The sequence below is a fragment of the Eubalaena glacialis genome, chromosome 9 (genome assembly GCF_028564815.1).
Source record: "Eubalaena glacialis isolate mEubGla1 chromosome 9, mEubGla1.1.hap2.+ XY, whole genome shotgun sequence".
In the NCBI taxonomy this organism is placed as follows: domain Eukaryota; kingdom Metazoa; phylum Chordata; class Mammalia; order Artiodactyla; family Balaenidae; genus Eubalaena; species Eubalaena glacialis.
Window position 1 is genome coordinate 14,295,843 of NC_083724.1, and position 21,464 is coordinate 14,317,306.

At 49.1% G+C, this 21,464-nt stretch overlaps 1 protein-coding gene across 3 annotated transcripts in view; it reads right to left on the minus strand.

Moving 5' to 3' along the window:
* GSN (gelsolin) overlaps positions 1-21,464 on the minus strand; it is a 55,617-nt gene that overhangs the window by 3,343 nt on the left and 30,810 nt on the right. For all 3 annotated transcript variants that reach the window (XM_061199996.1, XM_061199995.1, XM_061199994.1), the window contains 11 exons: positions 20,871-21,025; positions 15,283-15,444; positions 13,309-13,458; positions 12,055-12,144; positions 9,412-9,544; positions 8,835-8,923; positions 8,450-8,665; positions 6,489-6,622; positions 3,189-3,279; positions 1,137-1,307; positions 338-512 (listed from right to left, as the gene is read on the minus strand). In XM_061199996.1, coding sequence (XP_061055979.1) covers positions 338-512; positions 1,137-1,307; positions 3,189-3,279; positions 6,489-6,622; positions 8,450-8,665; positions 8,835-8,923; positions 9,412-9,544; positions 12,055-12,144; positions 13,309-13,458; positions 15,283-15,444; positions 20,871-21,025 — 1,566 coding nt within the window. The remainder of the gene's footprint in view (positions 1-337; positions 513-1,136; positions 1,308-3,188; positions 3,280-6,488; positions 6,623-8,449; positions 8,666-8,834; positions 8,924-9,411; positions 9,545-12,054; positions 12,145-13,308; positions 13,459-15,282; positions 15,445-20,870; positions 21,026-21,464) is intronic.

Here is a 21,464-nt window from a genome sequence, read left to right on the forward strand (position 1 = left end):
TGAGCTCTCCTTTCTCTAACTCCTGGACGCCTCCCTCTCACTGACCATAGTCCTCATTTTCATCTAACTCACTTTTTTTTTTTTTGGCAGCGCTGTGGCATGCGGGATCTTAGTTCCCCGACCAGGAATTGAACCCGTGCCCCTGTGGCGAAAGCGCAGAGTCCTAACCACTGGACTGCCAGGGAATTCCCTAACTCACTTTTATTAACACACATTAGGGGACAGGTGCTCAGGAGAGGGGGGGGAGGATATAGAAACCCCCAAGCAGACAGAAGGGAGGGAAACATAACAGCTGCACACCCAGAGAGCAGCAGGCCCCTCCGCCCCTTGTTCCTACCTGGCTCGCTGCCTTCTGCCACCTGCACAGGTTGGGCCCGAAGCACCTGGAGCAGCTCCTGGGCCCCGGTCTTCTCTGCCTCGCTGGTTCCTGTACCCACCCACAGGTAGGCGGCTGAGGGGGTTTTCAGGACAAAGGCATCATTGGAGTTCAGCACGCCAGCCTTGGGGATCACCTGGGAGGGAAGTTCTCGATTAATCAGGAACCAGATAAAATGTCCTCAGCCCCCTCCTCGTGGCCCAGGAGACGCTGCAGCAGGACCAGCTCTTAGGTAAGGACTTGGAGGAGCACACACCCCGTCAGAGCTGCGGACACAGACTTTGGGCACTGAGGGCCTTAGTTGACTCCCATGAGTCATTAGTGCACTGTGGCTAGCCAAGGAGATTCTACAAATCTGGGCTGCATTAACAGAAGTTGGGCGCCCAGAACAAAGAAGGTGATAGTCCCATTCTCCTCTAGGCTGCTCAATAGGACTATGTTCAGATCTGCACCTTCCACCATGAAAGGGATAGCAGCCAACTGGAATGTAATGAAGAACAATGTCCAGATTGTGAAGAATGGACTACCTGTGAGGTAGTGAGCTGCCCGTTATGGAAGGTATGCAAGGGGCAATGGGCATTTCTTGAAACAAGGGGAAATCTAAGACATACAATCCTGCTGCCAGGGCAGGAAGGTACAAAAAGCTGCTTCTTAACCCCTCAGCCAAACCCATCCAATCCCGTGCCCGGAGATCTCCCCATCAAGCCTGGGAGGTTTCAGAGACGCCAATCCTGCCTGGGGTCCAGGGCCTGGGTATTACCTCAACAGCTCGGGTGGCTCCAGAACTGCTGGCCCGGACCTGGAAGAGGCGGGTACTGGCAGGAGCTGTCTGTCCACCCTCGCGGGAGGTGCCACCCCTGTAGACGATCATGGGTTTCCCGCCAAACAGGCTCATGAGGTGAGCAGGCTCCTTGCCTTGGACCACACGGCTCTGGGAGGGAGACAGGAGAGCAAGTCAGGAAAGGGGGTGGGAACATCAGTCCTGTACGACACCAGGCTCACCGCCACCTGCTGCAGCCAGCACAGCCTGGGCTCACCCCTCAAACAAGGCCGTCACACTTGGGTCTGTGCGCGGGTGGTGCATGACCCTACAGCACACAGGGGCTGTCAGGGCAACAGGAGTTCCAGGAAGGCCGGACACAGCACTATTGCCTGAGGCCCCCCGGGCACTGCCTCGGCCGCTCCCCTCCCACGAGGCCCTGCCTTGCTGAGACTGAGTCTAGTCCAAGAACCAAGAGAGCCCACGTTTGCAAATATTCCCTTAAATGGAAGCACAGGGACTGTTCGTGCACTTTCTTCCAGGATGGTGATGTCAGCCTCAGGCATGAAAGCTGGCAGAGTGGTGAGAATAGAGCCTTCCAGATCTGGAGAGACCCCTCCTGCACAGCCAGTGCACCCCACAAGCGGACTGCAGTCAAGGGCTTGGTGGTGGGAGGGAGGCGGCAAGGAGGTCTAAGATATATCACATCTGCTTCTGCCCTGTGTGCCCATTTCATTTCGGATCCCAGTTGTGACCCTGGCTAGCTAAACCTAGAAGACAATCACACGTGTGGGTTGGGGGTATTGTAGTCACTTCCCAACATGGGCCACCACTTTTGGGTCAGAGCTCAGATCCAAGCTCTGCCCTGACAGCGAGAATTCAGGCATGGGCCTCAACCTCTCAGTTTCTTCCTCTGTGAAATGGGGCCAAGAATGCTACTCCTAAGGCTGATGTTGGGATGAGCTAAGGCAGTAATCATCCCACTCAGCACCCGGCACCCAGCCTCCAGGACCCAGAGGATCCCACTGTCATGGTCAAAGTTCAGGGCACCAACCCCGAATCTGAATCCAGAGCCCTGCTCACTCCAAGGGTAGGATAGAGAAAGGAGGATTCTGTCTCCTTCTCCCATGTCTCTGCAACCTGCTGCCCTCCAGGGCCCAACACTGTAGCCAGAGCAACCTTTTAAACCCATGAATCCCTTCACATTACATTTACCATTTTAGCAACGTCCCCTTGTTCTCAGGGTCAAGGTCAACATCCTCACTGTGGCTTCTGGGTGGTCTGGTCCCTCTGATCATCTCCTCAGACTCCTATCATGGCACTCTCCCCTCGCTTTAATAACCAATGCCCCCTCCCACCTCAGGGCCTTTGCATGTACCCTTCCCTCTACCTGGAATATGCCTGGCTAACTCCTACTCATCCATTAGGTCCCAGCTGAAAAATCCCTCCCTGGATGGGGGCCTTGTCTAATCCAATTAGCTCCTACTTGGGATCTATGTGTCCTTATACTTAACACACCTGTATAAGGGGTCTATTATGGGCCAAGCATGGCTCTAAACGCTTTACAAATGTTAACTCTTCATCCTCACAGCAATCCTGTGAGACAGGTACTGTTATTAACCCCAGTTTGAGAACACAGAGGCATAGAGAGGCTAAGTGACCTGTCCAAGGCTGCCCAGAGGTGAAGACTAGATTTAAACCCAAGCAGGTTAGCTCCATGTCCATCCTCTGAACTATACCACCACACTGCCTCTCCTGCTCCTCTGGGTGTCTTATCATTTTCACTCACTGCACACGTTGTTATGTGTGATTGTACATCCTTTGCCTGCATGTCTGCTGAATATCTTTCTCCCCCCTAGACTGTAAACCACATCACAGCAGTTCAGGGCAGGGCAGGGGTGGGATCTGTGTGTTCATGGCTGCAGACGCAGTGTCAGAGCCCTGCATAAATGTTCACTGAAAGGATGGATGGATGAATGGAATGATGGACAGTCAGATGAGTGAACAGATAGACAGGGCCCAGGGTGCGGCCCCGAGGGACAATGGGCTCACCTGGACAGGGGTACCTCCCAGCTCCTCATCCAGCTGGGCAGTCAGGATGGCAGATGCGGCGACCTCATCCTGGGTGGACTGGGCACCCTGCCTGGAAGGGAAGTGATACTCAGCACTGAGGTTTGCAAAGAGCCCCGAGTCTCTCCTTCACCCTGGGCCTGAGAAACCCACAAACCCCCAGATTACAGGTAATGAAACTGAGACACAGAGAGGAAAAGGGGTTCTCTCAAAAGCAACCAGTGCCAGGAACCAGACCAACATGCCACATCCCCCAGCTCAGCATCTCACCTCTTATAGAGATCTGACCACAACCAACAGACTTCCTCATCCTAAATCTGCCCTGCAGGGATATTTACAGTGGGTGGCTTTCTGCCCCACCTCTTCCTATTACTGTCTAAATTTCTCATAACCAACATGTGTTATCTGTATAAGCAAACAATCTGACAAATCAATGTGCTGATGCAGCTATTAAAAAAAAAAAAAAAAAGGCTTCTCGTGAATTTTGTACCGTGTGTGTATTACCTTGTCCAAAAAAATTTCTTTCAAGCTGCTTTTAAAAGTCTGAGGTTGTCATGATTAATCATTAGAGAAATGCAAATCAAAACTACAATGAGATATCATCTCACACCAGTCAGAATGGCCATCATCAAAAAATCCACAAACAATAAATGCTGGAAAGGGTGTGGAGAAAAGGGAACCCTCTTGCACTGTTGGTGGGAATGTAAATTGATACAGCCACTATGGAGAACAGTATGGAGGTTCCTTAAAACACTAAAAATAGAACTACCATATGACCCAGCAATCCCACTCCTGGGCATATACCCTGAGAAAACCGAAATTCAAAAAGAGTCATGTACCAAAATGTTCATTGCAGCTCTATTTACAATAGCCAGGACATGGAAGCAACCGAAGTGTCCATCAACAGATGAATGGATAAAGAAGATGTGGCACATATATACAATGGAATATTACTCAGTCATAAAAAGAAACGAAATTGAGTTATTTGTAGTGAGGTGGATGGACCTAGAGTCTGTCATACAGAATGAAGTAAGTCAGAAAGAGAAAAACAAATACCGTATGCTAACACATATATACGGAATCTAAAAAAAAAAATTGTCATGAAGTACCTAGGGGCAAGACAGTAATAAAGACACAGACCTACTAGAGAATGGACTTGAGGATACAGGGAGGGGGACGGGTAAGCTGGGACAAAGTGAGAGAGTGGCATGGACATATATACACTACCAAACATAAAATAGATAGCTAGTGGGAAGCAGCTGCATAGCACAGGGAGATCAGCTTGGTGCTTTGTGACCACCTAGAGGGGTGGGATAGGGAGGGTGGAAGGGAGGGAGACACAAGAGGGAAGAGATATGGGGACATATGTATATGTATAACTGATTCACTTTGTTATAAAGCAGAAACTAATACACCATTTTAAAGCAATTATACTCCAATAAAGATGTTAAAAAAAAAAAAGTCTGAGGTTGTCAAATTGAGAGGCATTCTACAGAATAATACTAGTGCTCTTCCAAAGTATCAAGGTTGTGAAAGAAGAGTAAAGACTGAGGGCTTCCCTGGTGGCGCAGTGGTTAAGAATCCGCCTGCCAATGCAGGGGACACAGGTTCGAGCCCTGGTCCAGGAAGATCCCACATGCTGCGGAGCAACTAAGCCCGTGCGCCACAACTACTGAAGCCCGTGCGCCTAGAGCCTGTGCTCTGCAACAAGAGAAGCCACCGCAATGAGAAGCCCGTGTACCGCAACGAAGGGTAGCCCCCGCTCGTCGCAACTAGAGAAAGCCTGCGTGCAGCAACGAAGACCCAACGCAGCCAAAAATAAATAAATAAATAAAATAAATTTATTAAAAAAAAAAAAAAAGAGTAAAGACTGAGGAACTGTCACAGATCAAAGACATGATTAAAAGCCACTAAGGAGACGTGATGACTAAATGGCATGTGAGATCCTGGGTTAGATCTTAGACCAGAAAAAGGATATTAGTGGGAGAACTGGTGAGATCCAAGTAAGGTCTATAGATTAGTAAATAGTATTGTAACAATGTTAATTTCCCGGTTTTGAAACTTGAACTATGGTTAAGTAAGACGTGATCATAGAGGGAGCTGTGTAATGGGTATATGGGAACTGTCTGTAGTATTTTTGCAACTTTTCAGCAAGTCATTTCAAAATAAAAAGTTTAAAAAAAAAGAAACCTAACCGTCAATCTTCAAAAAGTTTGAGATTGCATATAAGAGAAACGAAATGAAAAAAGAAAAATACTATACTGAGATACCATTTCATAAACTATAAGGTTGACAAACAGCGAAAGTTTGATAACACAGTCCACTGGTGAGGCCGTGGGGAAACAGACACTCTCATTTGTTGCAGGTGAGAATGCAAATACTACAAACTCCATCTATGGAAACTGGGTGCTATCTATCAAAATGACAAGTGCATTTACTGTTTGACCCAGCAATCCCACTTCTGGGAACTTACTGCAAAGATATTTCTCTACACATTCAAACTGATGTTTGTTTAAGGTTACTAATCACAGCAATGCTTGTAATAGCAAAAGTCTGGAATCAACCCAAGTACGCAACAGCAGGGAATTTGTTAAATAAACTACAGGATAGCCACGTGATGGAATATTATGCAGCTGTAAAAAGGAGTGAGGAAGTTCTTTATGTACTGACAGAGACTAAGCTCCAGGAAGTATTAAGTGAAAAAAAGCAAAGCGCAGGACAAAATACATAGTTTGCTATCTTTTGTAAGGAAGGAAAAGAACTAGGAATATAGGGTGAGATTTTCTTATATTTGCATCAAAAATTACTGGGAGAGTATACAAGAAACTAATGAAAGTGGGCATCCATGGAGGGGTGGGGGTCATAGAGCAAGGTGGGGAGGGACAGAATGGGGACAAGCTTTCTCAATACATGCGTTTTTATTCTGTTTTGATCCTTGACTCGTGAATGTATTATTTATTTTTAAAGAATTAATAATTTTTAATTAGAAAACATGGGAGGATGAACAGTACTTAGAGTGGGATTGTGGGAGAGATTTTCTGTTTGTTTGTTTCTCCCTAGTCCCCATGTCTCCTATAATGGACATGTAATGCTTTTATGAGAATAGTTTAAAATTTGTTTAGAGAAAAAAGACAAGCGGTGTTGCCCTGTGGACGAGAACCTTTCCCAGTGGAGGGTGGCTGCCCCGGCTCAGGGGCACACACTCGCAGGCTTCCCTCAGCCCTGTTCACATCCCTCCTTGCTCCCATGCTCGCCCCACAGCACAGGGCCCCAGACCCTCACCAGTTGTAGATGATCTGTCCCTGACGGCCGCCATGACGGTAGTTGTACAGAATGATGTAGCTGTCACCGCCGTAGAACTGTCCATACGTGGCGGGGTCCACGGGCACTTTGTTGGAGCCTTCAATTCTCCAGATCTACCAGAGCAAAGCTGGGCTCAGACACAGTGCAGCACCCCCAGTCCCCAACTCAGACCAGCTGAGAAACCACAGAGTGGTAGGTAGTGGTTACAAAACACGACTGCACTCGGACTCAGACTAAAGTTAAATAATTTGCCCAAATCACAGAGCCACTAGGATTCAAACCCAGGTTTCCTACTCTAGATCCTTAAACTGCACCCCTGCCCCACCCTGTACTTCCTCCTTGTAGACATCAGCACAGGGACTGGACCTGCATGATGGTATTTGCAAAATGGGTTTAGTGGGTGTTACACGGGTTACACAGTGTAACACAAGCTAAGGGTACAAATCAACGAATGACCTGGATCCAAATCAGGATCCACCCCCTTAGAGGTTGTGCAGCCTTGGACAACTTGCTTACTGTCTATGAGCCTCAGTATGGGACTAATAAAGGATGTTGGTCTATTCATGAAAGTCTAGCACAGTGCCTGGCACAGGGTAATGGCTCTACAGGTGGCAGCTACTCTTAATTATTAGAACTATTATTATTTTATTATTAATGTTGCCATTATCTGTATCATTATTAAGTTGTCTGGATTTTATAGATCACCTGCAGAGGCAGGGCCATCACTAAGTGACCTCAGAATGACTCCTGCTGGCAGCTCTCTTTGCAGAGCTCTGGTAACACGGTTTTCAAAGTGGTCACGAAGTCCTGCAGCACCACCTGGTGGTGCTGCAAGTCCCAGGAAACAATCTCTGGACTTTGAAAATTCTCGAAGGTGATGGAGTGGGCTAAGCCTCATTTTACAGGTGAGGAAAGTGAGGTTCAAAGAGGTTAAGTAACTTGCCCGAGGTCACACAGCTGAGCTGCCAGGGCTCTTTCCACACTGCCCTATCCTGATCATTTTCATTGCATCCTCCCCTCCCACTGAAGTAATGAACGAGTGATGAATGAAAAATAATAACACCAATGACAAAAACAATAATAAATAAAAATTAACACTTTTGTTATTTCTATTATGTAGGATGGAATCAGTGTTTGCCTGAAGCAGATTCTACTTCATAAACATCTCTGAATTCCACCCCCCCACACTTCTCCATCTTCACTGTGACCTTCCTGGTCTCAAGGTCATTATCTCTTCCCTAGACTATTATAACCTCCTCATGAGGTCTCTACCGTCATTATCCTGTCTCTAAATTCATTTTCACAGTGAGTTTCGGAAGCAGAGAACTGAGCCTGTCACATTTCTGCCTTTAAGAAAAAGAAAAAGAAAAAAAAACCCTCACTAGCACCTAATGGTTACAGGATCAAGTCCACACCCCTGGACATGGAATTCAAGGCCCCTCCTTGAGGACGCCATCAGCACCAGGCTCCCAGGACAGCTCCCTGCCTGGAATACCTACTCTTCTTCTCTGGCAGCAAACTCCTACTCATACTCTGAGGCCCAACCAAAAGGTCCCCATCTCTGTGAAGACTGCCCCAACCACCCACCTTCACTGCCCTTCCTGTGTTCCCATAATCCCTGTGCACCTCCCATCTTCCACTGACCACACAGGTCTGAGCAACCAGCTGCGGCTGTGGTCACCTCCCCTCCCAGACCAGGCACTCTTCATGGGCAGGGTGGGGTCTCAGACACTTGGCACAGAGCCTGGAAGACAGTGGGTGCTTAGGGTATGTTGGTTGCAATAATCCAGCAAGACAAAAGAATTCCATTCACCAAAAACTGTGGCCAAAATCTTTTAGAGAAACATCTTCAGAAAAGCGGGAGGCAGTGGGTAGGCCAGCGATGCCAGGGAGGGAGCAAGGAAGGGGCCTGGACACACCCACCCCAGCCCCCCAGGTACCTGTTTCTGGCCTGTGCCATCGTCATCCATGCCGTGCTGGGCGGCCATTGCAGTGGAGGTGTGCAGGGTGGCGGCGTCGAAGGGCACGCGCTCCATGTTGGCGATGTGGCTGGAGAGATAGGTCAGGCCCAGGCCATCCGTCTGGTCTAGGTCGCGCCAGTTCTTGAAGAACTGTTTGAACAGCGGGGTCTCGCCACCCTCAGGAAGGACGGAGACCTGGAAGGGGAGGGGGGAGAGCAGGATATGCTGGCTTGGGGTCCCCCTGAGGACAGGGGCCACCCAGCAGGGGTCCTCAAGGGAGCCTCAGACACCCAGTCCACACTGAGGTGGGATACCCACCCAAAATGGACGCATTCTCACTGCCCTACCTGGCTCCAAGACTCACCTGGGTCTGCTTGGGGTAGTCCATCTTGGAGATGAAGTCGGAGGCCGTTTTGAGGGCAGCCTTCCTCTCCTCCATGTTGGCCTGCCTGCCTGTCAGCAGAGGGAGGGTAAGGGGCCGGGGGCAGTGCTGCGCCCCAGCATCCAATGGTCCAGGGAAAGCAGAAGGCCAACCTCCCTCCCTCTTCTTCCTAGACTGTGGACAGCCAAGGCCAGAGAACCCCGAGCTGATGACACCATGAGCTCTCGGGGGGCCAGCCAGGGGTCCTGCCTGATGACGGCAAGCACACCGACCACTGTGGCCCATTTACTGAGCTCAGAACTATACAAAAATGATGGCATTTAATCCATACAACAACCTTATGTGATAAAGATCATTATCTTATCCTCATTTACATATAAGGAAGCCAGGGTCTTAGAGAGGTTAAGTGACTTGACCAAGGCCGCTCAGCCAGTAGGAAAGCTGCAACTCAGACCCTCAGGCCCCCCTCCTCTTTCCTAGACTCATGAGCCAAATTCCTGCAAGGCTGCAGGAGCTCCCACTCGAGGTCCTGTTCAAGCCCTTCCCCTGTCCCCAGTACCTTTCCAGACAAAGATTTTCCCATCTTTGCCATGGTCCAGGATGAAGCAGTCCTCTGACTTCAAGGCCCCCTGGGCGAAGGGGTTCTCGTCAGCCACGAGGGAGACCAACATGGTGCCTGCGCCATTGGAGACCTGGAGGGACAAGGGAAAGGCAGCCCAGCCCATCAGTGACCTCCACCACTTCAGCCTAACCATGGGCACCCCCAAGACCACACGTGGGGAGACCCATGTCTTACCCCCACCCCCAAACGACACTGCAGGGTAACATGAGGGCTTGTGCCCTCAAGCCCTGAGGCTCATCAGGATTTCTTTGTCTTTTTCCGCTATGTCACAACCACATCTGTGACCTAAACACAGGTGTAGCACAGAAACTGCACACGGAAAGGGAACGGGGAGGAATGCAGGAATGCAGGTGGCATAGGAAAAGAACTGTATAGTTGGTGAAAAGATATTCAACCTCATCAGTTAAAAAAAAAAAAAGGAAATAAAGAAGAAAAAGAAAAAGATCTAAATGCAGTGTAGGATTCTGGATTGGAACCTGGAATGAAAAATTGGGGAAAACTGAATAAAGTCTGCAGTTTAGTTAGTAGTATTGAACTGATGTTTCTTAGTTTTGACAAATGTACCTGGTTACGTTAAGATGTTCAGGGGAAGCTGGGTGAAGGGTATACGGGAACACTCTGTACTATCTTTGCAATATTTCTGTAAACCTAAAAATTATTCTAAAATAAAAGTTCATTGAACTTTTTTTTTAAGTGTACCATACTCGTCAAAATTCAAAAGATTGACAATACCCAGCGTTGAAAAGACTCTGGGTGAACAGGCACTTTCAAACCCGTGGTGAAGGTAACTAGGGAGCCCTTCTAGAATGAATTTTAGTAATACATATCAGAACTCTAAATAATAAGTGCTCCACATTTATTGAAAACTTAATATGTGCCAGGCACTGTTCTAAGCAATTTATGTAATTTATATGATTTAATCACTTCTACAATTATACAACTCCTTTAATCCTTAAAACAACCCTGTGGTAGTCCTAGCAGTATCCCCATTTTATTCACAAGGAAACCAAGGCACAGAGAGATTAAGTAACCTGCACAGCTAGAAAGTACCAGACCTGGGATTCGAACCCCGTAGTCTGACTCCAGAACCAGTATTTTTTTTTTTTGGCCACATCCCGAGGCTTGCAGGATCTCAGTTCCCGGACCCGGGATTAAGCCACAGCAGTGAAAGCCCAGAATCCTAACAACTAGGCCACCAGAGGACTCCCAAGAACCAGTATTTTCAATCACTGACTCTTTATTCAGCCTATGACCCAGCAATCCATGTCTGGGAAACTCCCCTAATGCCACACTTAGCCTAAGTGCACAAAGAGGGACTGTTTGCAATCAGAAAAGGTGGAAACATTCTAATGTCCATCAATTAGGGATCTGCTGAGATTCCTACATTCCTAAAATAGAATACTACACAGCCGTTATAAAGGACCATGTGGATCTCTATTACAGACAGATATTCCTGACCACGTCAAGAGGAAAAAAGGCCACAGAAAAGCATGAATAGTTTGGATCCATGAATATCAAATAGAGATGGAAAAATATATGTAACTAGACACAGAAAGCTGTATCTGGAGGTTCTTTTACCAAAAGGGTAACCATGTAACCATGGTAACCCATGGAGAGGAGAGGAGGGGAGGCTGATTTTTTTTTTTGAGTATTGTTACTTTTGTAATTAAAACCCATTTTTAAAATAGTACTGGTTATCTTAAACTAGTGAAATTGCATTGACTTGTATTTTCTTCTTATGTTCTTGAGAATTGCTCAGTACTGTTATTTACAATGCATATGTATTACTTTAGTATCAGAGTAAATATCAATAATGTGGTTTTTCTGTGGTGGTGATGAGAATCTGCACCTCATTTTGTTGTTATTTTACCACAAACAAGCCTAGGGCACAACATGGGTGTCACAGGCCCAGAGGCCAGAGTTCCTTGGCTCAGGATCAGCCTCAATTCACTTTTTAAAATCACAAGAAGGCAAATTCCCTGGCGGTCCAGTGGTTAGGACTCCGCGCTTTCACTGCCGAGGGTGTGGGTTAAAGGGAACTAAGATCCCACAAGCCGCACAGCGTGACCAAAAAAAAGAAGAAAATAAATAAATAAAAAATAAAATCACAAGAAGAAATTATAAAGTCATTAACCATAACCTGCCCCTCAACACACACACACACACACACACACACACACACACACACACCCCACACACACACTTCTGTACTACTTCCCCGTATTTTCCTATAACACTCCCATCAGTTTCCTCTGTGGACCCCCAGAAATCCTGAAAAGTTGACTCTACTGCCCTTCTCCCCACTTTACAGACTAGGAAACTGAGACCCAGCAGAGAACATGTGCTGCCCAAGACCCCACAGATGAATGTGACACAGATGTGTCTGCAGTCGCTCGCACGCTCTTACTCCTGGAGCAGGAAGGCAAAGGCAGCAGATGGGCGTCTACTGGAGGCGTGTGGAAGCCGAGTCCCCCCCAGCCCACCCCCACGCATGCTTTGCTCAAGGCCCCATGGCAGCGGAGCTCAGGAAGACCTGGTCTCCTGACCCCAGATCCAGGGGACAGAGCAGCTGAGGCTCACCTTGTAGAGCTTGGCCAGCTTGCGGTTGGCTGCGTCCTCCTTGGCTGTGTCCTCGGCACCCTTGGGCAGAGCCGGCTTGGGACCCAGCACCTGCAGGAGAGGGAGAGATGGAAGAAGGGGTGGCGGTGAGCTCCCGGCAGCCTCCTCACCCAGGGAGGGGACTGAATTCCTGAGAGAGCTCTCTCCCCAGGCAGGTAAGGACCACACGGGCGTCCATCCACAGCGACCTTCCACTTAGGGTAAGGTCCCCTCCAGAGACATCCTGCATCTCTTGACGTGTCTCCTGTGTGTGGAGCTCAACCAGGGCTGCCTGTCGAGTCCTTCCCTCCTTGTTCCTTGTCTCCAGGAGCTCCGTGCTCCTCTGCCTCCTGGACAGTCCTTGAGGTATTTATCCTACCATTTCCTCCTAGCCTTCTAAGGATGATAAATAGAGCTATGAACACCTTCCACCACATGCCTTTAACAGACCTCATTTCATCTTCGCACCCATGCTCAGAGGCACAGACTATCACTCTCATTCACAGGAGAGGAAACTGAAGTCTAGAGAGAAGAAGTACCTTGTCCACACAGCTATAAGGTGGCTAAGTCGGAATTTAAACCCGTATCCCTGTGATTTTAGAGCCTATTTTCACACCTTCATTCTGAGCTACCTCCAGCCTCAATGGCCCCAGCTACTGCCCCTCTCAAGCCATGTTTGGTGTCCTGGCTCCTCCCCATAATAATCACCTTCTGCTCTTCCTAAAAACCAGAACTCAACAGCCCCAGACAAGCAGGAGACAAGTGGCACGGAGCAGAGCCCGTGGTCTTCTCCTTTTCCTGGTGACCTTTGCCTCTGTTGATATGTCCTCAAAGCACAACGGCTGGCAATGCCATCATGCAATTGATGAAATGGGCTATAAACTACTAGGAATGGTCAGAAGAGGAAAGAGGGGATTGGGTCTCCATTGTCTCTTTCTGACCTGGCTCCAGCACCAGGCTCACCCTCGGAAGATGCCAAGACCCTCCTTCTCAGCTCCTTTGGAGGACCTGGCCCTCCCAGTGGGAGGGTGTGGCTCACAACCCTGGGATGTACCAGGTCCTGGGATTCCAGCCCCACTTCTCAGGGGAGTCTGGGAGTTGTCGGGGGAGCTGCTCCTCCAGCTTGGTGGAAAAACAAATTCACCTCAACACTGCCTGTTGGATGGAGGAAAGAAATGAGCCTCCTGTCCCTATTCTCAGCCCCACCCTGCACTCCTGGGATGGGGCCGTGAGTACCTGGAGCATCGCCTCCGGCTCGGAGCCCTCCTCGGACACGTGCACATGGGCCCGGCCACTCCGCTCGTTGTCTCGGATGCCCTTGGACACCTGTGTGGCCTTCAGCCTCTCAAAACGATTGCTCTCGGAGCCGCACCACTGATAGATGTCCTGTAAGACAGGGACCCCACATAAGGCAGTGCCCTCACCTTCGTATAAGCCCTGCCCAGCGACATGGCAAGGAGGGAACTATGGGTGGGGGGGGGCGGTGAGCTCACCTTGTTCTCTGCTTGCCCAGGTGACGGCCGGTGGAGCACACACATGCCCACATCCAAGCACAACAGGTGTGATCTGTGTGCACCAGGGCATGTGAGTGCATGATTTGGGATATGTGTTTTTTCACAGGTACCCCTACACATAGAATGTGTATAGAAATGTTTGCCTGCTGGTGGGAGCAGAAATTAGCACAACCACTTTGGAAAATCGTTTGGCTGTACCTTCTAAAGCTCTGTATACCGGTATCCTATGACTCAGCAATCCCTCTCCTGGGAATATACCCAACAGAAGCGCATGCATACATCCACCAAAAGACCTGTGCAAGAATGTTCAGAGCAGTACCGCCTGGAATAGCCCCAAACTATCCCAAGTGTCCATCAACAACAGAACAGATCAATAAACTGTGGCATATCTGCCCAATCAATTCTTATACAACAAGGAGAAGGAACAATTTACAACTAAAGGCAACAATATGGATGGATCTTAGAAAGAAAATGTTGGGCAAAAAAGTCAGAGATCAAAAGCAAAGATTCCACGTACATGAAGTTCAGAAACAGGTGGAACCAGTCTATGCTGTTGGTTGAGAGAGTTTGGGATGACGGTTATCCTTGGGGGTGAAAGGACGAGAAGAGGACAGACGGGGAATTCCCTGGCGGTCCAGTGGTTGGGACTCTGTGGGGCCCACTGCAGGGGGCACGGGTTCCATCCCTGGTCAGGGAACTAAGATCCTGCAAGCCACGTGGCCAAAAAAAAAAAAAAAATCTAAGAAGAGGACAGATGGGGCCTTCTGGGGGCTGGTGACGTTCTGTTTCTTGATCTGGGTGTTAATTACACAGGTGTGCTCACTCTGTGAAATCTATAGAGATGCACGCTCAGGATTCACACACTCTTCTGTGTACCTGTTACACTTTAATAACAAGCTTACACTCAGTGTGTGCCTCCGTTTGCATGGACATTACACCACGTGTATCTATGAGGTTGGGTGTAGAACATCTGGCCATGTCCTTCTGCAGGTATGAGTATATGTGGATTTGGGAAGAATGTGTACAAAGCATCACACATCAGTAAGGTGGGCCTGGGTAAGTGCATCCCACACACGTTGCCACATACAAGTGGGCATGTGCAACTACACGTATGACATGCACATTGTGGGTCCCTGAAAAACATGCCCAAGTCTCCATGTGTAGGCATTCAACGTGGTGCCATGTCCACACCTGCTGGGCAAGAGCTTATAGTTTTTTTTTTTAAATTGAGGTATAGTTGACTTATAATACTATATAAGTTTCAGGTGTACAACATAGTGATTCACAATTTTTAAAGACTATACACCATTTGTAGTTGTTATAAAATACTGGCTATATTCCAAGAGCCTATAGTTTCTGCACATGCCCACCATGTATTTGCAAGTGAGTGACTATGTGTAAAAAGGTACACAAGATGTGCACATGAACATGCCAGGGAGTCTGTACATCAACTGAAGCCAGAGTACGCTGTGCGTGAGGTCTGTGTGCAGGCATATGATGAGTCTGAGTCTACACGCCAGGCACGTCTGTACCCAAATCTCTGCAGGTATGTCTGACTGCTACACAGAGCATGTGTGTGCATGGGGGCTACTGTCTCTGTGGCTTGCCCTACTTGTTCACGTGGATGTGTCCACCTCCCCAGAGTCAGGCCTGGAGCACCTCAGTGGCCCCTGGGAAAGGGGAGGGCAGGACTTACATTGCCCAGGTCCAGGATGAAGCAGTCGCCATTGTTGAAGCTCTCCCAGGACACAGGCACCTCGGTGGCGCGGGCTGCACGCCGCCCTTTGACCTGGAAGAGTCTCTGCACCATCACCTCATTGGGTACCACGTGCTTGAATCCTGATGCCACGCCTCCTTTCTGTTGGGTCAAGGAGACAGCGTTAGTCCACGGGAGAGCGTCTGGGGAAGGGATAGGGATGCGTTGAAGGAAATTCTGGCCTATGCACCACTGGACTTCTAGCAGATTCCCTACCCACTGCACATTGCTGCCACCCCTTTGAATCTCGTACTCCACTAACAAAGACCCCTGGGCCCACTTTCCTGGATCAAAAAGCTTCAAACATTCCTTTCTCAAAACCTGCATTTCCCAAGGGATGTTCTAAGGAACTCTAATCCCCCAAGATAGTCTGCAAGGAAAGGATTCCATGATCAAATAAGCACAAGGAATGCTCCTTACTTGCTCCCTGACTGTTACATAATGTACATCCACATAATAAAGGCTCTGGGAAGTCCTATGGTAAATAAACCTGCTTGCCTTTTGTTTTAGAGAACATTTCCCTGCCTTATTGAATCAAGAACTGCTTTTCTCCTCCTCATCCTGCCTGCAGCTCGAGTGTTCTGCAAAACCCACTTTGAGAAGCACTCACCCAAAGCTTTCCCATCCTTCAAGGCTCTCTCGGTCTCCAGCCGAGACCATCCCCCTCCCTCCTCTGATGCTGCTGCAGCAAGTCCCACCCAGCTGTGCCTTCAGAGGCAGCTGTGGGTAAACGACAGAGCACCGACCTCAGGTTCAAGTCCCTGCCCTGCCACTACAGTGCTGGGTGACTTTGGGCAAGTCTCTTTCCCTCTCTGAGCCTCAGGCCTCTCCCTTTTGAAATGGTGACAAAAGCCCCTGCTGTGCCACCTTTTGCAGTCATCACCAAGTTCCCAGGGAGCTTCAGGAAGGATTCCTGGCAGCGGTCAAAACTGCCCTTGGCTCAGCAGAAAGCCAAATAAAGTGGGTTGGGCGTCCTCATTAACAGTTCCCAGCCCCAGGTGCTCACCGACCCCAAGCCCCAGGGATGTCAAGTCAGAGCTGCGAAGGTCCTTATGAGCTTCCCATTTTACGCATGAGGAAACTGAAGCCCAGAGACGTGAAGTGACTTACTCAAGGGCACTCAACAAGCACGCAGCAAAGCTAAGGAGTAAAACCTTGCCTCCTGTTTCCAATCTGGCACTCACCTCCCTGCTCCACAGGTCAAGGGCCACTAAGGCCAGAAATGTGGCCACCCGCTCCAGGTCCCTTGCTGACACCTCAGTTTGCAGAGCAAAGCCAAGTCTGACTTGCCGCACAGAGTCCATGAGGGCAAGGGACAAAGGGAGTGAGTATAATTGGGTTCCTATTACGTCTACACACAGTAAGCAATATGGAAGTGGCTGTGAAATGATAATGCCCACTCTGCTGGGCATTTTGTATGTGTCATCTATGAGGGAGGTGTCATCATCCCCATCTTACAGATGAGAAATGCAGATGCCAGAAGTGAAGAGACTTGCCTAAGATCTCGAAGCTAGTAAATGGTAGAGCTAGGATGCAAACCCAGGTGTAACTAAATTTGTAAGGGCCACATTTTCCCCCAACATCAGGTTTTCTCAGAGCAAAGGTCACTAGGGTCACCCAGGATGGGAGGCAGGAACAAACCACTGTTCAGAGCAAGGTTCTTCAAGTTGAAATGTTTTCCCTGTTGTGAGTGGAGCGCCCCCTGGTGTCCTTTCTTAGTACCACCATGAGGCCTTTCAAGAGCATCCCCTTGGGCCCAGCAGGGCGGCCAAGGTATTCTCAGAGCCTTTCTTTCCACCTGGCTTCAGGGACCCTCCTGCTGGGGAAGAAGATGCAATGCCCCGTGCTCACCTGGTAATGACCGCAGAGGCTGCCACTTACTAGACCTGTGACAGAGGCTGAGGCACCTGCTTTATGGCCATGCAATGTGGTCCCCACAAGCCCCTGAGGTAGCAACTCTCATTACCCCATTTCACAGGCATGGAAACTGAGGTGAAAAGAGGTTCAGCCCCGTGCCCAGGGTCCCAGATAATTGGTGGAAATTTTACCCCCAAGTTCGCCCATCTAGGGACCAGCCTTGCCCAAGTCTGCCAGCCCAGGAACTCCTGAGTGTCTGTGGGCACCACTGACCCCGGGACCCCATTCAGCTGGAGGTAAAGAGACCGTGGATCTGAAAAGCTTTTCCAAAAGGTGCTGAACGGACACATGGACCATTTTCATGGATTCCTCAGAGAGGAAGAAATGGGGAAATGAGGGAAGAGAAAGACCCTTAACTTTTAGAAATACATCTCTAAAATATTTTACTTGTACAAGTGTACCTTTTATTTTTTATCAAAAAAATAGAAACTTTCTTTTAAAAAAGGAAAAGTGTTGTTCAATGGCATAAATCTTGGTTCCAATAAATTCTCTGTATATGAATTTATAAATTAAAAGAATACTTGATTTCTAATGAGTATGGACAGGCATTTCCTGATTAATTAACTCCTCTAATCTTACTGATCTAGGAAATTAGACTTAGAAAGATTAGTTAACAAAAAAATAAAAGTAAGCTCTTAGGAGACATTAGTGGATCTCCAAGTATAAGGGGCAGGACTTTTTGGAAAGTTTTACTATTTTTCACTATTTTTATTTTAATCTTTAGGATTGATTGTTGCTTTCTATGGTCTAATCATTAGGTGGGCAGAGATTGGCATCAAATTATTTGAACAAAATTTAATAGGATATTGTTTTAAAAGCCACTTTCCAAATTAAAGGGATGATATATATACACATATATCATATATATGTATAGATTCTATATCTATATATAATATACACATCTATACGTTCATATAGGGACTTCCCTGGCAGTCCGGTGGTTAAGACTCTGCGCTTCCACTGCAGGGGGCATGGGTTCGATTCCTGGTCATGGGGAAGATCCCGCATGCCGCGCGGTGCGGCTAAAAAAATAAATAACATATATGTTCATATATAGAGAGAGAAAAATTATGTACCATTTGGTGTATATCTCCAAGAGTAGAATCATGGGGGACTTTTACTTCCTAGAAGCCATATTTCTACGTTTGACATTTTACAATAAGCTTGTATCACACTTGTAGTCTGAAGAAGGATAAAAGCTATAAAGATCTACATTTTAAAATATGTTATAAAACAAAGAAAAACTTACTGATTGGAGCTGGTCCCCTCCACCCTCTAAACTCAGGGTTCCTCATCTAAGAAACAGGAGGGAGGACAGGAAGGGTTCAAGTGATTCTGTGAGTTCCCATTGCGTTCCGGGAGCTTCTAGGACTCAGGCCACCCCAGACTCTGCTTGAACAAAGGTTTTCAAATAACGCAGCCCCATGGGGTCTTTAGGGTTCTGTCTGAGAGTCAGGAGGAGGAGGAGGAAGAAAAAGAGGAGGAGGAGGAGGAGGGATCAAATGCAATGACTATAAGGATGTGGAGGTCACGGAACAGGACAGCACAGGCCCTGTGATAGCCCTTTCTAGCGGCTCTCGTCCCCTCCCTGCCCCTTCTCACACCCCGAGGACGGAACTGGCTCCGAGGAGCAGGCTTTCACAGAAACAAGTCTTGCGTAACAAGCTCTGCTCCTTGGAAATCTATAATTGATGAGGGCGCCAGGCCGAGAACCTTGAACTGGGCCTGCCAAGTGCAGGGGCAGCGGGAGGACTTGCAGAAGGTGGAAAGCAGGACTGGCCTTGGACCTCACATTTCCACCGAAAGCCAGGGCCTCTCAGGACTGAAGTCCCGAATCCAGGCTTGGGCTGGGAACCCATCCCCTGGAGCATTCCTCTGAGTATGGGCCAAGAACATCTTGGAAAAAACACCGGAGGGTGGAGGAGGCTTGCTAAACATGCAGATTCCTAGGCTCCATCTGAGCTAAGATCAGAGACCAGGGAGTCTTCAAATGTCCACTCTGAACTCGTTCTGTGCGAGGCCCTTCACACCTGGGTTTAAATCCCAGCTCTGTCACTTACCAGCTCTGTAAGCTGCTTAACTTGTCCACAAGTTAAGTCGCTGCTGTCCAGACAGCAACAACAATAATCAGGCGCTGTTGCTCGAGGGGCTTGATGACTATTTGCTGAATGAATGACAAATATGTGAGCGCGCCCACCTGGAGGCAAAAGCAGGGAGAGGGGTGGCCTTGGGATCTGAACCAATCTCTCTGACTCCTGATCGAGTGTCCTTTCCGTTTTCTGCTCCAGGAGCTGCAAAAAGCCCTGGTCCTTCTCCAAGTCCAGGGACTGGGTCCCAAGCTTCTCACCCCTCCCTCCGTCGGTACCAAGGCCCCAGAAGAGGCTGTAGAAAGAAGGTAGAGCTGGACAGCTCCGCAGGAGGCACTGTGGGCGTGGGTGTGGCTGACAGGGGTGCTGGTAGGCTCCAGGGAATCCAACCCTGCTCCACCCAGCGCAGGGCTGAGGCCCTGTTCCCACAACACACCCTGCCCTCTGCTATCTCAGTCTCATGAGAGCTTTTCCATCACCTAATCCCTGATGCGTCAGCTGAGCAGACAGTGTGGCCACCCTGCTAACACAGACAACCCGGAGGCCCAGAGATGGATGATGACTTCTCTAAGGTCACACAGCACATCGGCAGCATAGATGGGGCTTAATACCTATCCTAGAACCCTGCTCATGAGAAGCAGGTTGGTGAAGTGGGAAAAAGCTGGGAGTCAGGAGATCTGGGTTCTGGTCCTGGCTCTGGGACTGACTTGCTGTGTGACCCTGGACCAGCTGCTTAACCTCTCTATGCCTCAGTTGCCCCTCCCTCTCTTAAAATAAGCGATTTGAACTCTGACATTAAGACCATCAAAGCTTATGATCCCCTCCTTATCCTGACCAAAGAGAACCCCAGCTTTGTAAAACTACAGCTTTCCAGGAGCCCTTCCAAGGTGCCAAGCCCTGTGCAAGGCATTTCCCAGCTATGCCTTCACCAAATCCTCTCCCCAGGCCCGAAGGGCAGGTACAACTGGTTCTCATGTAACAGAAGAGGAAAGGGAGGCTCAGGGAGGCCAAATGGTTTCCCAGAAGTCATACAGCATATACGGCACAGCCTCTTGGGGCTTCCAGCTTGGTTTTGCTCAGCCCTACCTGGCTTGGGGCTGGGGCTCAGACTTTTCAGAGTTCAAGTTCAAGGGGGATTCTAACAAGCAGAAAGAGAAATGTGATCAAATGTGTTTCAAATACCTAACATAGGCCCTGTTGGCAGGGACTAAGAACTAAAGGGTACAGGCTCAAGCCCCGGGAAAGCAAGGTTCCCACCCATGGCCCACCACTTACTGCTGGGGCTAGGAAGACGACCCCGTGAAGTGATGGAGAATTTTCTTCTCTCAATGTAATAAGAAACCAGAGGCTCAGAGAGAGAGTGTGATTTGTCCAAGGTCACACAGCTAGGAAGGGCCCAGAGCTAACCAACTCCAAAGGCTGAGCTCTGACCGGTCTGCCCACATCACCAAACAAGACTGACAGATGGATGGACCTGAGTGAGCCCTGCCATTGGTGCATCTGTCCCTGCTGCCCAGCACCCACCTTGTACTTGAGGCCGGACTTGAAGTAACCAAGGAAGGTGGCAGACTCGAAGCCCTGGACCTCACGGTGCTGCACAGCCCGACCGTTCAGGTAGTCATCCAGCTGCACCGTGAAGATGGCGGCCGCCCCGCTCTCATCCTGGCTGCATTCATTGCCTGGGGGACATCAGAGCAGCATGAGCCGGTCTTCTGTAAAGTGGCCCCAGCCTCCCATGGGGGAGGAGTCTGGAGCCCCCAGCAGTGCCCAGGCCTGGCTGTAGAAGCTGGGAAATCCCCTGCCTCCTACGAGCTTCGGTTAATCTATCTGTATAATGAGGGAGGTGGGAGGCTGACTCCAAGGTCTCTAAGAGTCCTCCCAGCTCTGATGCATTCCCCCTGCACTCACTCTCAACCCTCCTGAGCATGAAGTCAGGCCAGGGAGCATCAGAAAACCAAGGCCCAGTGAGGGGGCAGGACTCACAGGGTCACACAGCAGAGCCGTGGCAGGACTCCAGGCTCCGACTCTGAAGGGCAAACTGGAGTGTGGCTGGAGCTGTGCAGGGGGTCCAGGGTCCCCAAGTCACCCCCAGTCTGTGTGCCATAGTGGCTTGTTTAA